Genomic DNA, 16,059 nt, shown 5'->3' with positions numbered 1-16,059 from the left:
ACTCAAATGTCACACACACACACATTCACATTCACACAATACACACACATTACATACAGCGGTATAAATTGCGGTGCAGTCCAGCAGTGTGTCTCATGTTCTTCCCTGTCTCTCCCTGCAGAGGAAGCTTCACGCCAGACGGACTCTCTCCATGTTCTTTGTGAGTATTTTGGTGTTTCGTCTCTTTGTTTTCATCTGGACAGTTTTCCGTCTTCCTGTGACGTCATCAGACCCAGAGGATCAGGAACCAGCAGAACCGGTTCCTTTGATATCAAACCAAGCAAAGATATTCTTGTAGCTGGAGGGAGAACAGAAGGAATCGCTCCTGTTGAAACAAAAACCGCAACATCCAAAAACAAAACAAATCCTGACTTCCTTTCCCAACACATCTACTGTCAGGGTGCTGTGACCTCTGACCTCTGACCTCTGACCTCTGACCTCCTTACTGTTGGTTGCTTGTAGCGATGGGACGATCTGCTTCTCTCAGGATACAATTCGATACGCAATCTGAGGTTCAGGATTCAATCCAACCAGGATACGATATGATCAATAAAAGTTCAGTGACAACAAAGTCTGACTGAGCAGAATTCTGTTTATTTCTGAGACTCAAATCTTTCCAGCGATGCCATTGGCTGCTAGAATGTAAACAACAATTTAAAAATGTCTTTACAAAGTGACAATAATATAATTTGGATGGAGAGCTTGTGAAACTGTGATGGTCAAGAGTCTCATTAGTGATTACTACAGCAGAATAACATGGAGCTGATATCACCATTCATGTTCCTGACAGCAGAATAACATGGAGCTGATATCACCATTCATGTTCCTGACAGCAGAATAACATGGAGCTGATATCACCATTCATGTTCCTGACACAACAACAACGGATTGACACAGTTTTGTATTGTGATATATTGAATTTCGATATATTGCATCGAATTGTATCGTGAGATAAGCAGGTTGTCCATCCCTCTATGGTCCATCCTGACTCCAGAACATCCCAGGCACTTTCTCCAGGTTTCTCAAAACCTGGATCAGAGCTTTTAGAGTTTTATTTTGTGTCTTTCTGTCCATTCAAAGCTGTGTGTGTGGTGTCATGAACCAAAAACACTCTCAGTCCATTTCTCCACGTTCATTTTCCAGCATCTCTCTGAGCCTTACCAAGAACAGGCCGTTTCTGTCGCCGTGTCTTTAAGGCTCATTAATATTAACGACCCCTCTGTTCCGATCGGCTAACCGTTTCGAGAGCGAAACGTGAGACGCCGCGGCCCGGCGGCTACAGGTAGGGAAAACTCTCCGGTAATAAACGATGACGACCGCTCGACCGCTTTGAAAAAAACACTTTGTTAGTCTATTATTTCTTACAGAAATGATAATGAGCGAACCTTTGTGACGCCACAAAGTTACGGAAGTCCAAACGGCTTGTTTAGAGGCTCGCTTTTCTAATATGGATTGTGTGGATTTAGTTTTGATACTTTCACCATGTTTAGATAGACCATCCAACTCCTTTATCATCACAGAGGAGAGGGAGTCCTGCTTTACACCATATGGGACCTTTAATATTCACAATATTATCCTGTAAATTCCCCTCATCCCGAATAATTTCTAGAGCTTACTGGCCTCTGAATGAATAAAACAACATCAAACCACCTTTAGCTTGCTGTCAGAAACCATTGGAGCCTCTGCTGCTGGTCTCAGGTCAGCCTCCCTGCAGAGACCCTGAGCGCTAAAACCAACGCCCGCTCTAATACAGGCAGAGGGTCTGCCAACATGGCCGCTCCCCTTCCTGCAGGAAGCTCTGCACTTCCTGTCCTGACAGCAGCAGCAGGATGTTTCTGTGGGATGTTTGAAGTGTGGACAACAGGATGGGGGGGGGGGGATTCCTGTCTCAAATCACTGATGCGTGTTAGAAAACTTAATGTAGCTACTGGTGGCTGCAATGGTGCGTTCACTTGATGTGGGAAAGACGGTAAATATGAGTATCTGACTTCAAAATACTGCTCAGACGGTAAATACTACAGAAAATACTGTTCACTGAGCTTTCAGATGGTAAATACTGGTTATTCCCATGTCACATAAACGCAGCGTTAGTCGCCAGAGGTGAGACCGAGTCAACTTTACTCGAGTCCCAAGTCAAGTCTCAAGTCTTGAGGCACAAGTCTCAAGTCCCAAGTCTAAATGTAGAACACCAAGTCAAGTCCAAGCAAGTCCAAGTCATTAATGTCAAGTCTCAAGTCTAAATGTAGAACAGCAAGTCAAGTCAGAACAAATCAAGAGTCCAGTATCAATTTAATATCTTAAAGAAAACTAAATATCTAGGACTTTTCAATGCAATATGGTTTTAATAGGATAAAAACTTGGTAAGAGCATCATGAGTTTGATTTCTATAATCAGTTTCAACTTCAATAAATTCAATCATTCCATACAAATTCAGAAAACAGAATTTAAATTCAGTCGTCTGCTGGAACAAATCTCATCACTTTCAATCTAAGTCATTTACACAAACACAAGATCTCAAGTCAAGACTTTAGAAACCTTTTCAAGTCATCAAAGTACAAGTCAGAGTCAAGTCCCAAGTCTCAACTGACTCGAGTCCGAAGGGAAGGTTGTCTGAAGGTTGTCTGAAGGTTGTCTGAAGGTTGTCTGAAGGTTGTCTGAAGGTTTTCGTGGACAAATCAGATAGTGAGAAACTAAAACAATGGCGGCCGCGCCTTCAACAGGACGTCTGTTGTTTCCCCTCCTGAATGTTTTCCTCATCATCTGACCAGAGTTTCGTTTCACTTAATTGCGTCTTATTTATCAGAAACACCCAGTTAGATTCTACTGATCCTCATCATCAGCTGTTCAGATGTCCAGCAGACTCACAGCTCAGAGTTTTACTGATGTTTCTACTCTAAATGTCTCTTTTGTCTCTAGGAGAAAAAGATAAATTCACTCAATTGCTTGTTTTCTATTCCTCTCCCTTTTTTCTCTCTCTCTCTCGCTTTCTCTCCTCTTTATTGCTCTTCTTTCCTTCCCTCTCTTTCTGTCTGTCTTTCTCTTTTTTGTTTCTATCCCTCTCTTTGTCTCCCTTTTGTTTCTATCTCTCCCTCTCAATTCAGTTCAATGACTTTATTATCACAACTGTTAATCAGAAACAATATTGCCTAAGCAGTGTACGAAATGTTACTTTTCCTCTCTTCTTTCTCTCTCTCTATCTCTCTCTCTCTATCTCTCTGTTTCTCTCTCTCTCTGTCTCTCTCTGCTCTGTCTCTCTCTATCTCTATCAATTCAATTCAATTCAAATGAGCTTTATTGGCATTAAATACAACAGTATCTGTTGCCAAAGCAAAACAGTGATAATCAAGAAAAAGTAGCAATAATAACAACAAAGATAATTGAACAATAGAAAGTTGCAATTATTCAATCACACACAAAGGAAAAAATAGAAAATATTTAGGTCATATTTATCTCTCTCTCTCTCTCTATCTATCTCTCTCTCTGCCTGTCTGTCTCTCTTTCTCTCTCTTGTTTTGTTCCTTTGAATTTTTTGCCTTCTTTGTTTTTTCCTGTGCTTTTGGTTCTGTTTTTGTTTGTTTTTTGCTTCCTGTTTATGTGTGCAATCTAAATGCTCGTTACCCTTTCTTATGCACTGGTTTCTGAATGGAATGGAAGATGAGGAGGTCAATAAATTATCTTTTTAAATTTCAAAATTCTCTCTCTCTCAGCCAATGAAAGTGCAGCAGGATTCCTTCGAGGAGCGTTCAGAGTCTCCTGATCTTCCTGAGCCGCTGTACGAGGAGGTGGGCGACTTCGGCCTGCAGGTCCTCAAATCCCTGGAGACCAGCTTCCTGTCGGGCGCCGCCGCCGACACCCGGGAGGTCCCGGACCTCCCGCTGAGCCTGGTTCCCGTGGAAACCGGCTCGCCGGGACCGGACCCGGGCAGCCGGGGCGTCGGCGGCTCCCTGGACACTCTGCAGAGCGGCAGCAGCGGCGGAGACGCGGATCCGGACCGCGGCTCTCCGGACTCGAACCCGCCGCCGCCGCGCGCCGCCAGGAGGAGGCAGCAGCCCGTCTGCACGCCGTCACAAGAACTGCTGCTGCAGGAGCTGTCGTCCGTTTTCACCAAGAAGAACGAGGAGGAGGAGGAGGAGGAGGAAGAAGAGGAGCAGGAGAGGCCGTATGATGTCTGAGGGAGAGACTGAAGGAAAAAGAAAGACTGAAGGTGTTTTTATCAGCAGAGATCAAGTGGTTTGAAGGATGAACGTGAGGATACGAGGAATTCCTGTTGGGTGGAAACACCACAGACTGTAAAGCAGGTGGAGTAGTGAGTGACGTCACCCATCGTCTTCTGAAGGGTTTTGAAGCTGCGGATTGTGTTTACGGTTGAGAGGCAGAGGGGTGGAGCCAAGATGGAGGGGGCGGAGTTTGGGTCATCTGCAGAGCCGCAGCTCCGCCTGCTATTGGCCTGTAATCTGTCAATCACCAGGAAAACAACCCGGTGTTTTATCTGTTATATCTGTTAATGACATAATTATTTTGAAAATCTCCATAAGGACACACATTAGAAGAAGTGAAATTAGCTACTGAGGCCAAAACCTCTTGTGGAAATAATGTGTTGACTTTCTATTTTGATCAGAAGTTGGTTGTGGTCCGTTGACTTCATGGAGTTGGAGGTTTGGAGTCTTTATGGAGCCTCTAGCGGACGTTAGAGGAACTGCAGGACTGGCTTCAACATTCACCTGAGGTTGTTTGGGAAATACTGAAAAGTCTGAGATGTCTGGTGGAGGATTTTACCCGAAGCACCAGGACTGCATGTGTGTAACCTGGGAATCGAACCCTCGACCCTGGCAGTGTAACTCCCTCTGAGAAGGAGATGTGACGGACTGAAAGGTTTTCAGATTTGATCGTTACGTTTTGGAAAAGAAGAAAATGAAAAGATGAAAGCTCTCTGGAAGCGGAGCGGAGGATACTGTGACGTCTGACAGATTTACAGACTCTGATTGGCTGAGAGGTTTTTAGTCTCGTCGCACTGTCACTGAAAGAATGTTACATGTTTGAAAGAAAACGTTTTAGTTGCTACTGAACGATGAAACTAAAGGGAGAAATCCTTTTATAGCGGATGGAGAGATGGACGAATTTATTGAGAAAAAACATCTTGTCACTTTGATATGAAATCAGGCGCCAATACCAATGTTTTTTGTAGTTAAGGTGCCAGTAGCCGATATTTTATGCACATGTAGGTGTAAATATTAAGGTTTGACCAATATGGGTTTTCAAGACCAATGCCAATATTGTTGGACTGAAGCTGCCAATAGCCGATATTCAATATCTTGACATTTTTTCATGCCAAAACATTCCCAGTATTCAGTGTTTCCCGCAGAATTTTCCTCTCTTCCGGATGGAAAAGCCTCTGAAACATTTAGAGCATCATGGGACACTAAAACTCTCCACTGAAAGATGTTTCAGCTCTTTAAAGCAGGTTGAAACTCTAGGAGACATTACTGCCTGTAGATGAAGAATTAATTTACAAAAAAACATTATTGAACAAGTAAATAAAATATGCAAAGAAAATAGGTTAAAATAGAAAAATAGGTTTTCCAGCCTGTTTTTCTGTATCTGTGTTCAGGAGGAACCTCCATCATATCAGAGGTGATGATATCTGATATTTAATAAAAGGACAATATCAATAACCTGATATATTGACAAAATGACGTGACATTCAGCCTGTATGTGAAGCGATGCTGTCTGTCTGTTTTCCAGCAGTGACGCTCGAAGCTTCACTTCCAGAAACTGTTGCTCACTTCTTTCAGCAAATTCAGCTGAAGTCGTGAATAAACAAGCTGCAGTCGGTTTATTCAGATCCTTCATCGCTGATATGGGATCCAAACTGTGGATCGGGGACCCAGACCGGTCTGCAGGCCGCCTGCTGACGGTCTGCATGATGAAGCAGCAGCAGCCTGCTGCAGCACATACACTTCAGTATCTATCTGCTAATGTTCAGTCATGTTTAACCAGTCTGGTTTATCCTCTTCTTCTCTCACTATCTCATAAATGAGCTAAAATGAACTTACTCTAATGTTAATTGGGCAGAAGAAACTGATTCTGGCTCCAACATTATTGTAAACAGAAGGTGAAAACGTCACTTTTGGTCAGTTTCTCCTTTACACTCTGTCAGTTCAGATGAAGCTTCAGTCTGCATGGTGAAACTGAACAAACACACAGCTGAAGAGTCAGAAAAACAAGCTTCATCTCACATTCAGAGTAGATTTACACCTGAACACACACACACACACACACACACACACTCATCTGCTGCAGCAGGCTGCTGTCTGTTTTAGATTTACTCAAACTAACAGACAGTTTCCAAAATGTTGATTTTCAAAACCAAAAATCAAACATTACAGAGCCACTGAAGACTATAGATCCACATCATATAGACATATACACCACAAAATATGCATTCCATGTCTAGAAATAGATGATATAGATGTACGTGAAATATCTAGACATGCTATACAGTAGATATACATCACATAAGATATACGTTACGTGTGTAGATATAGATTTTATAGATGTACGTTGCATAAGCTAAACATTATCCTCCAGGAAAAGGAAGATACTGGTTAAGGATACTGGTTCCATTGGTTTTAATGGTAAAACACTGTATAAACTGTATGAAATAACTACGTCACTGTCTCTTTTGTTTGTTTCTACAGTCTGTTGTACATTTCAAATGATATTGGACTCGAGCTAACTGCTTCAGCTATTAACAATATTCCTGTTGTCTGTTTTTATATTATATTGTTCTGACACTGGTGTAGTTTAGGAGATCCACATGAATTTATGTCATATTTTAGAGCTGTTGCGGCTAAATTGGCACATTCTGAGTCTTAAACAACTGGATTTTATTATGAAATTTGTTCCAGCCTTTCTATACCTTAATTTATTTTTAAAAAACATAAATTTGCCTTTTATTTTTTTGTTTTTTTCTTGAGCTGTGACTCAGGATGTTTCCCTGTTCAGACAGCAGGTGGCAGCAGAGATTCATGCTTCAGCAGCCTGTGGGGTTTTAACTGGAAAGAGTCCTGTGTTTTCCCACTGTCTGTCAACACAACAGAGGCTCATCTAATTGATCCTATAATCAAGCTTCGGTCTTCATCGTCTCCTCTTCATCATCCAGTCGGTCCACATCTGAGTCTAACAGTGGAGAAACTGAATCCCACCTGTGTCATTGCTCTGCAGATGTATATATTGTACATTATTCATCATTTATGATCCCTGCATTATTCAGTGTTTCACCTGTTGTGGTTGTTCTGGATGGATTCATGTACATGAAGGATTATATTAAAATATGATATTTTTTGTTTCATAGCATGGAGTTCAGTCCAGATCTTTATTGTTCCAGAAGGGAAATGTGTGCAGACAGTTCAGATGAAATTAGAATAAAACTAACAAATCACATCGCTCGTATAAAACCTGTTGAGAACAGACAGAGTTTGTATTCAGCAAGTTGTTTTCGATTCAAAAGGTTCTCCCAGTTCTTGAAAATATAGATCAGTATTGATGTGAATGCAGCTGCTCTTCCTAAAAAAAAAAAAGTGCCAAAACACATTTGTGGACAGAAAAGGACATTTTAAACTCCTAGGTTTAAAACATTTCAAAAGTATTCAGCAGATCAAAAATGCTTTATGTATAATAATGTATAATAATAAGCTTCACAAATTACAGATTCTTCCAAATGAATAAATTCAGCCAGCGGGACAAAACCATGAAGAAGAAAAGGAAGAAAAGAAAAAGTAAACAGGCAGAGTAACCACTAAAAATACAAGAAGATGAAGACCTTTTATTTTTTTGGGGGGCATTCATTGTTGAACAGATGTACGCCATGATATGGAAAATGAGTTAACAAGGGGAAAAGTCATTTTTTTCTTTTATTGTGATTTTAAATCCTTGCAGTAGCTAAATGGGGAAAAGCATCATCTTCAAAAGTGAACAAAGTGTTTTAAAGAACATGAATAGATGGCCTTGAAAGTACTTGTTTTTTTCATTAAAAGCACCTACACTGAAAGTTTGTGGATTTGAGAAAAATCAAACAAGGCCCTAAACATGTTTGATCATGTTTGATTTCATGTCTTTACCCCAAATGTCCTTGTTCTTCTGAAATCCACAAACTTTCAAGGATTTTCAAGGCCTGTAGGAAGTCTGACTTCACATCCTGAGGAAAACCCAACGCATGTCAGTTTGGAGTCCTTCAGTGTCACCCAACAAGACTTTGAAGGTCCTGGAAAAGTCCTTGAATTCAATGTCCAAGTGACTGTGTGAAGGTGTGAGGTGTTGAACTGTTTTAATGAAAGTGTAAAAAGGGATGGATTGGATTATGGTCTGGATTACAAAACACGCAACAGTCCGACATTCAGTAGAACTGATCGGAGCGGCGTGTAGAATAGCAGCAGTAGAAGAAGAAGAAGAAGCAGAGCCAATGAGAGCGCGGCGGCAGGTCCGGGGCGTGTTCGGTCTGAAGGATCCGGCCAAAACAAAGCGGATGGATTTCAGTCTGAAGCCTAAACCAGTTAGTCCGAACCGTCCTGACCTCTGATCCGCTCATCCGGCCTTTGAAGAGGGGGGGTGGGGGGGGGGGTAAACTGATCGGCCGCTGTCTGTCCCTTAAGTGACAATATGCCCCGAGGTCCTGAGACACACACACACACACACACACACACACAGACCTGCTGGAAGGGGAAACACTAAAAAAATTTGTCTCGCTGCCTCTAATGAGCCGAGCATCTGCTGTGAAGATTATCTGACAGGAAAAACTACAAAACTACAACTGCAGGTTTCTGCCTCCGATCATCAAGTTCCTTTCATCGAACAAGAGTCGAGTTTTTCTGCATCTGAAGATGAAGTCAAGTTCACTGCTGCTGTCAACTGTTGTCTGCAACCACGTTTCATCTGAGTTGTATCATCCTACAATCAACTGAAAAGTTGCGTGCAACCTGGTTGCATCAAGTTGGAACTTTTTACAACTATGTTCATGCAACAGCCAATCAAAATGCTGATATCATGTCATGTGACTTTCAGTTGGGCAGGTTAGGCCTACTGATAGCATCACTATCAAAAACAGCGGACGGCAAACAGCTTGTGACACAAGACAAATAAAACAGTCACACAGTATTTTGAAGGTTTGTGGATTCACTTTACATTCAAATCTTGTTGTATTCCAGGTAGTTGAAGTATTTCCTGTAGTACAGAAAGTTAGTTTGTCAGTGGATGTTAGCTGGAGTTAGCTTCACCGCTAACTGTGGACACACAGTAGCTTACATTATGTTATTTAATATGCTGAAATGGTAAGTTTTTAACTTGATGTCAACACAAAATGTTTGCTGTTGTAAATCATCACTTTCCCCTCTTTAAACCATTAAACTATCGTAGAGCGTGTTGCTGTGTATTGATCGACGATTGATTTCATGTGAAATGCTTTGTGTAACAGTAAAGTTCATGAGCCTCATGCAGCTCACATCTCACCAACACAACCAAGTTGCGTGAATAGTTCACTATCACAATCACTATTTTTGGAATGTGATGGAGCAAAAAACTGAAATCAGCTGACTCGCCTTTTTGTTTGCAGAATAGAGTTTATCTGTTCAGGCCCAACATGTGTTCAGTTACCTGAGTCATGAAAGAATGACACCAGATTTGGCAGATTTATTGATTCGGTCTGTCTTTACTTTGTTTGTGAAAACCTAAGAGATCGCTCCAAAAATGACCAAGTTATTAATCTTTCAATGTTTTTAAAAATGTGCACAAAAAATTCTGTGGAGGATTTCTTAAAAAGTCAAGCGAAAAAAAAGAAAGTAAAAAGTACAGGTTTGCTCATCTGCTGCTTATTTTTTGTCTTGGAGAGAGAGAGAGAGAGAGAGAGAGAGAGAGAGAGAGAGAGAGAGAGAGAGAGAGAGAGAGAGAGAACAAGCCCCAACAAGAGCTTAGAGGATTAAGTTCATTCTCACTGCCAGTCTGTCACCTAGCGGGCGCCCTCACACACACACACACACACACACACACACACGGAGACACACACACACACCGCACGCACACACATACACAAAAAGCATCGCACACAAAAACTAGCATATACACACAATCACCCACACACAATACACACAACACACACACACACACACACACACCATGCACATGAATAAGCACGTGCACAAACACACTCCCTCACACACACACACACACACACACACTGGGTTGGGGTTAGGGGTTATGGAATGAATGTAGTCAATAGAAAGTCCTCACAAGTATAGTAATACAGACGTGTGTGTGTGTGTGTGTGTGTGTGTGTGTGATCCAGCCCACTGAACAATAACAGGACTGATGGCAGAGTGAAGAAAAGCAGCAGAGAAAATATCCTGAGGCGTCGCTTTAGATTCTTCTTCTTTAGATTCTTCTTCTTTAGTTTCTTCTTCTTTAGTTTCTTCTTTAGTTTCTTCTTCTTCTTCTTCTTTAGATTTTCTTCAGTTCAGCAGAAGAAAATCAACACTCCTCGACTCTGCATTCAGTCTTTCATTAGCTTCTGCTTTAGTTGCTTCTTGAGCTTCTTCTTCATTAGCTTTTTATTCAGTTTCAGTTTCTTCTTCTTGAGCTTGAGCTAGTTTTTTCCTCTTTAGCTTCTTTTTCTTGAGATTATTCTTGGCCTTCTTCTTTAGTTTATTCTTCAGTGGCTTGTTTAGTTTCTTCTTCTTTAGCTTTGTCTTCTTTAGTCGCTTCTTCAGCTTCTTCTTTAGCTTTTTCTTTAGTTTCTTCTTTAGCGTGTTCTTTAGTTTCTTCAACAGTTTCTTCTTTTTTAGCTTCTCAATTAGTTTCTTCTTTGTTTTCTTCTTCTTTACCTTCTTCCACAGCTTCTTTAGATTTTTGGGATTTCTTCTTTAGATTCTTCTATTCCTTCTTTGGCTTCTTCTTCTTTGGTTTTTTATTCTTTCATCTTTTCTTCTTCAGCTTTTCCTTCTCTATTTTCTTCTTCAGTGCAACACAGAGGAAAATCCAGCCTCTTGTCATCTGAAGTGTCTGCTTGTTCCAGTCCACTTTGTAGAAGTGGCTCTCTTCAGTCCGACACCTCCGAACAGAGACGTTTCTGTCCAGACCTCCTGTTCTCTGATTCTGTTCCTATAGATCAACCGTGTCAGTCAACTTTATATAAATTGTGGTGACAGTTTCCTCTGTTTCTCTTAGTTCTCATTACTTTGACACAAAAGAACAGTAAAACTTGTCCAGACCTCTTGTTGTGTGAAGTGTCTGCCTGAGGCGGCGAGCAGCTCTGTGGAAACTGTTTTCTGATCCTGTTTGATCCTCATCGAGACCAGCAGCCGCTTCAGTCCACTTTGTATAAACTGAGGTGACATTTTGTTATGTTTCTGTTCTGATCAATTCCACACAGAACATAAAACTACATGTTTTCTGATAGACCAACTCTATATTTTGTAATCAGGCTCTTCCCAGTCCAGCTGAACTGAGTCTTTTTCCACTTTCCTTTTTTGTTCTTTCTTCCTTCTCAGTTCAGTGCAGTACAGCACATAAAGCAAATAAAAGCCAAAACCAACCCTAATTAACCCTAAACTAACCCTAACTAACCCTAACCCTAAGTTGCAGTGACATTTTCTTCAGGTTCTCATCAATTTTGCAATCCAAAGAATGTCAAAACCACGAACAAAAAGACAGGGAAACCACGCGTTTTCTGGTTAGGTGAGCAACAGAATCGCCAAAACACGGTTTCCTTCTCCTTTGAACTTCCCATGCAATATAAGCTATTTCAGTTTTATTTATTTATTTTTTTTTTTGCTTAACAGATGCCTTGGGACTTCTTTTTCACTGAGCGATTGTAGATACAGAAACCCAGCAGAAGCTTATCTGTCCTCTCTTCTTAGAGCTAATGTTTGGAGAGCTGGATGTAAAAACTCATAGGAATAAATAACACAATATATTTATTCTTTGCTGCACTTGTTTTCCCTTGAACATGTCAGGGTTTCTGGTCTCTGAATGGAGTTGTGGGTTTGAATCCCACTTCTGACAAACCGGTTTAAGTAGGGTTAGACCAATATATCGATGTGCCGATATTGTCCTTTTATTAAATATCAGATGATATGATGATATGATCTCCTCTGATGTGGAGGTTCCTCCTGACCACAGGTACAGAGAAACAGGCTGAAAAACCTGCAAGAGAATTTCATTTTCTTTGCATGTTTTATTTTTTAATTTTAATAATATATCCCAGAGTTTACTTAACCATTGAATGGGGGGAGTTGCTAACCCTAAAATAATTTAATCAGCCTGGTTTCAGTGGAGAGTTTTAGTGTCCCGTGATGGTCTAAATGTTTCAGAGGCTTTTCCACCCTGAAATTCTGGGGGGAAACACTGAATACTTTTACTTTTCTAATTTGAGGGGGGAAATTAAAATGATCCAATTCAAAGATATTGAATGTTGCCATAAAATATTGGTAGCTTCAATCTAAAAATATTGATATCAGCCTTGGAAAACTCATGTTGTGTCACACCCTGGTTCTGATACTTGTTTTCCTGTGATTCCAGACTTTTCAGAAAGTCTTTTGCAGGATAATATGACTAAACTCTCTCCAAACTTCTTTTAGACTGGGAACAGGTTGCTGACTCGGCGCTCAGGTCCTTAACCTCCCCTCTCTCCCTTCACACCGCCGCAGGATAACACACAGCCACCTTCTATCTCATTAGGAGCTTTTTCATCCCTAATCAACCCTCTCTTTTCTCCGCCGCGTTTGCCCTCGGCATTATCTCCCGCGGCTGAGAGCGAGGCGATCATGACGCCGCACAAAGCCGAGAGCCTGTGAACCTCGGCGGAGCGGAGCGGAGCCTCCTCCACCAACAAACAACTTGTTAGAGCGGCCTCGGTCCCACCGGCTCCTCTTTACAAGTGTGAAAAGATCCCACAAGGATTCATTAAAGCTGCTGATGAGGAGAGAAAGGCAGAGAGTCTGACACTGGGATCTTTAACGCTGGAAACACCAAGCTGTGGCCAATTGATGTCTGATTTGAATTTTAGAAGTGAAAGATCTCTGCTTTCAAAATGTCCCTCCATGACTTTTCAAAGACTCACTTTTTGTACAAAATCAAAATCATGCAAGCAAATAGTTCTTATAATCCTAATTTACTTTGTTCAGTTGACAGTTTATTGGCTTTCTCTTAGGGTCAGAGTTAAAATCCACTGGCCTTTCTAGTGTCACAGCCCCAATCCAGAATTTATTTAAATTTTAGGGTTCATTCACATCAAAAAACAGTGGGGAGAAAAGTGCTTCCAAAGCTTTTGACATTGCACAAGTAAGGTGCTTCCAACCCCTTTATTTTGATTAGGGTACATTCACACAAATTTGATGAAATTTCATTTTTAAAAAGCTCTATTTGTATGGGACTAATATGACCCGGGGACGACCAGTGATTTCTAATAATTGCGGATATCGTCAGTGATTTTAGTCACGTGTGAATCTGCCGTTTCTGTAATTTGTAAAAGTAAAAATTCCAGCGCAAATCATCTCCCGTATTTTGGTGATGATAAAACTAATCCCCTGCAAATCAAACTGGTTTCAGTTTCTGCATTTCAGTTGTAGCTTGTTTTTGTAATTTATTTTTCTTCTTCTAATTCTGTGATTTCTATCTTCCTCCTGTCATGGAAAATGGAAGAAGTAGTGGAATCTGGAGGAAGGTTTGGACTCACAGTTTTGCTTCGGAAATGATGAAGTGTAAACTCTTGACCTCATACAGCTGTGTCCGGGGCGTTATACTTCAGCAAGTTTCTTTATTTTTCTTTCACAAAACACACAGATTGGGGGGCAATTCATTAATTACATGACGTCCCAACATAACACTAGTCCTAAAGAGTGTGTGTCTGGATTTGTGTTACGTTACCTTTAACTCCTCACTTGTTGCGACATCGCTGTGGCTTGTTTCTAATCAGTTTTGCTCCATTATCTGTGTCTGATGTGAACATGGGAACATGAAGCAGAGTTTGGGGTTAAAAGTGAGTGCAGCTCGTACAGACTGAAGCACGGCGGGTTAATATCACCGCTGAGTCTCTCTAGACAAAAGGATCTTCTGAGCCGCTATTGAGAAGCAACAAAGACCTCTTATCTCTGAATTGGAGAGGGGATTCTCTCTCTCTCTCTTTCTCTTTCTCTCTCAACACCCTTTTGACTGCAGGGTTTTGTGGCTTGGCGTCTCACACTCAGAGGTGGCTGACCCAGTGGGAAAAGTTGTGTTGGACAAGGTGATGAAACCACAGGATTAGAGAAGTGAGGAGTACAGTCTGTTGTCTGGAGGGAATAAGCTGCTGATCTGCACAGAAACACACAGTCTGACTTTTGTTTGGAATCAACAGAAGAAGAAGAACCGGGTAGTTAGCATGAGCAGCGATAGCCACCAAGGCTGAACAGACAGAGAGAAGAGCGCCACCTACAGAAACTCAAACTGCAGCAACCGAAATCACTGTTTGATTGACAGGTGATCTGTGGGAAGTGCAGTGCAGAAACACCACAGTGAGGCTGAGGGACAAAGATGGAGACTAGATAAAAAACACTGCAGCAAGCAGGTTGTAGTTTTATTTGTGCAATCACAGTTTTTCTGTCTCAGTAACATCAGACTGAAGCTCAGTGAAAAAGACAAGAGGTCAGAGAGGAGGAAGCTAATATTATGAAGCCTAGTGCTCTGCTGCTAACTGAAAAAATACAGGCCATACAAAATTATCTATGTTAGCTAGTTAGCCTAGCTGACCTTCCAAGTTCAAACTATCCTCACAAAAAAGCAGTAAACTTGAAGTGTATTTAGTATAAATATACTTCAGTATAATAAGTGTACTAGTAAACAATTAGTTTACTTGTAAGTGTACTATTTTGTTACTTGTTGGGACTGAATTAGCCCATTTTTTAGTTTATAAAAGTGTACTTGCAGGTATACTTGCAGGATATAGGGTTAAAGTGTACTTTAGGTTAATTCACAAATACTAAAAGTGTACTAAGGTATATTTGAACTTCTGGTGACTTTACACTTTTTACACAGTTTATTAAAGTTTATTGAAGTATCTAGTATCATTAAAATTATAAGTGAGCCTAAGTCTACTATTCTCAGTGCCTTTTGCAAAAGTGTAAAAAAGTATTCAAAAAGTCTAAGTAGCGTTACAAGTACAAGCCTAAGTATACTATTCTCAAATGTACAACAAAATTAAAACAAAAGTATACTCTCTTATTTTTTAGTTTTAAAGAAGTATACTAACAGTGTACTAAAACAAACTTCTTTTTTGTAAGGATAGCCTATAGCTATCTAGGTAAGCTAGCTGCTGACCTTCCAACATCATAAAAACCATGGACAAGAATGAATGAAAAAATAAGTTATTGCCATTTATGTTTTATTTATATTTTCTCTAGAGTTCAAAACATATTTTTGGCTCCGCCCACTGAGGTTTAACTCAGCCAATGAGATTATTTCTGCCTCTGAGAAATGTTTGTAGATCTAAAACTACAATCTGACCGCTTAGCACAAAAGATATCCCCCCAAAATAATAAATAAAAAACTAGGATCTTGGGGATTACCTCTTTAAAAAGCTCCTAGACTCCCATTCACTCTTTTGTTAATTCACATTCACATCAGAGACAATGGCAGATTAATGAGTCTGCAGTGTGTTAAGGCTATTAGCTTGGAAACCCACTTAACAACACAAAGCCTGCAGTTATTTGGCCCCAATAATTAAAAACAACCCAACACTGTTCTGATTAGACTGAGATACACACACACACACACACACACACACACACACACACATGCATGCATACACACATACCCATACACAATACATGCACTCACATAGACATACACACAGAACCACATGCACACACACATACATACACACACAAACCCATATGCATGCACTCACATATATACAAACACACACACACACACACATACACACACACATATACTGAGTATCTGGACTGCAATTGTGTGTGTTTGCTGCACAACAAATTGCCTGATTAAGGACATTCAAATTGTGTCATCCTAATC

At 40.7% G+C, this 16,059-nt stretch overlaps 1 protein-coding gene across 1 annotated transcript in view; it reads left to right on the top strand.

Annotated features, from left to right (window-relative positions):
• Window positions 1-5,358, top strand: part of arap3 (ArfGAP with RhoGAP domain, ankyrin repeat and PH domain 3) — a 61,397-nt gene extending 56,039 nt beyond the window's left edge. The window contains exons 34-35 of the mRNA XM_078289148.1: window positions 122-160; window positions 3,708-5,358. Coding sequence (XP_078145274.1) covers window positions 122-160; window positions 3,708-4,172 — 504 coding nt within the window. The 3' untranslated portion in view covers window positions 4,173-5,358. The remainder of the gene's footprint in view (window positions 1-121; window positions 161-3,707) is intronic.
• The last annotated feature ends 10,701 nt before the right edge of the window (window positions 5,359-16,059 follow it).

The sequence above is a fragment of the Centroberyx gerrardi genome, chromosome 16 (genome assembly GCF_048128805.1).
Source record: "Centroberyx gerrardi isolate f3 chromosome 16, fCenGer3.hap1.cur.20231027, whole genome shotgun sequence".
Taxonomy (NCBI): Eukaryota; Metazoa; Chordata; class Actinopteri; order Beryciformes; family Berycidae; genus Centroberyx; species Centroberyx gerrardi.
This window is presented reverse-complemented; position numbering and strand designations above follow the sequence as displayed.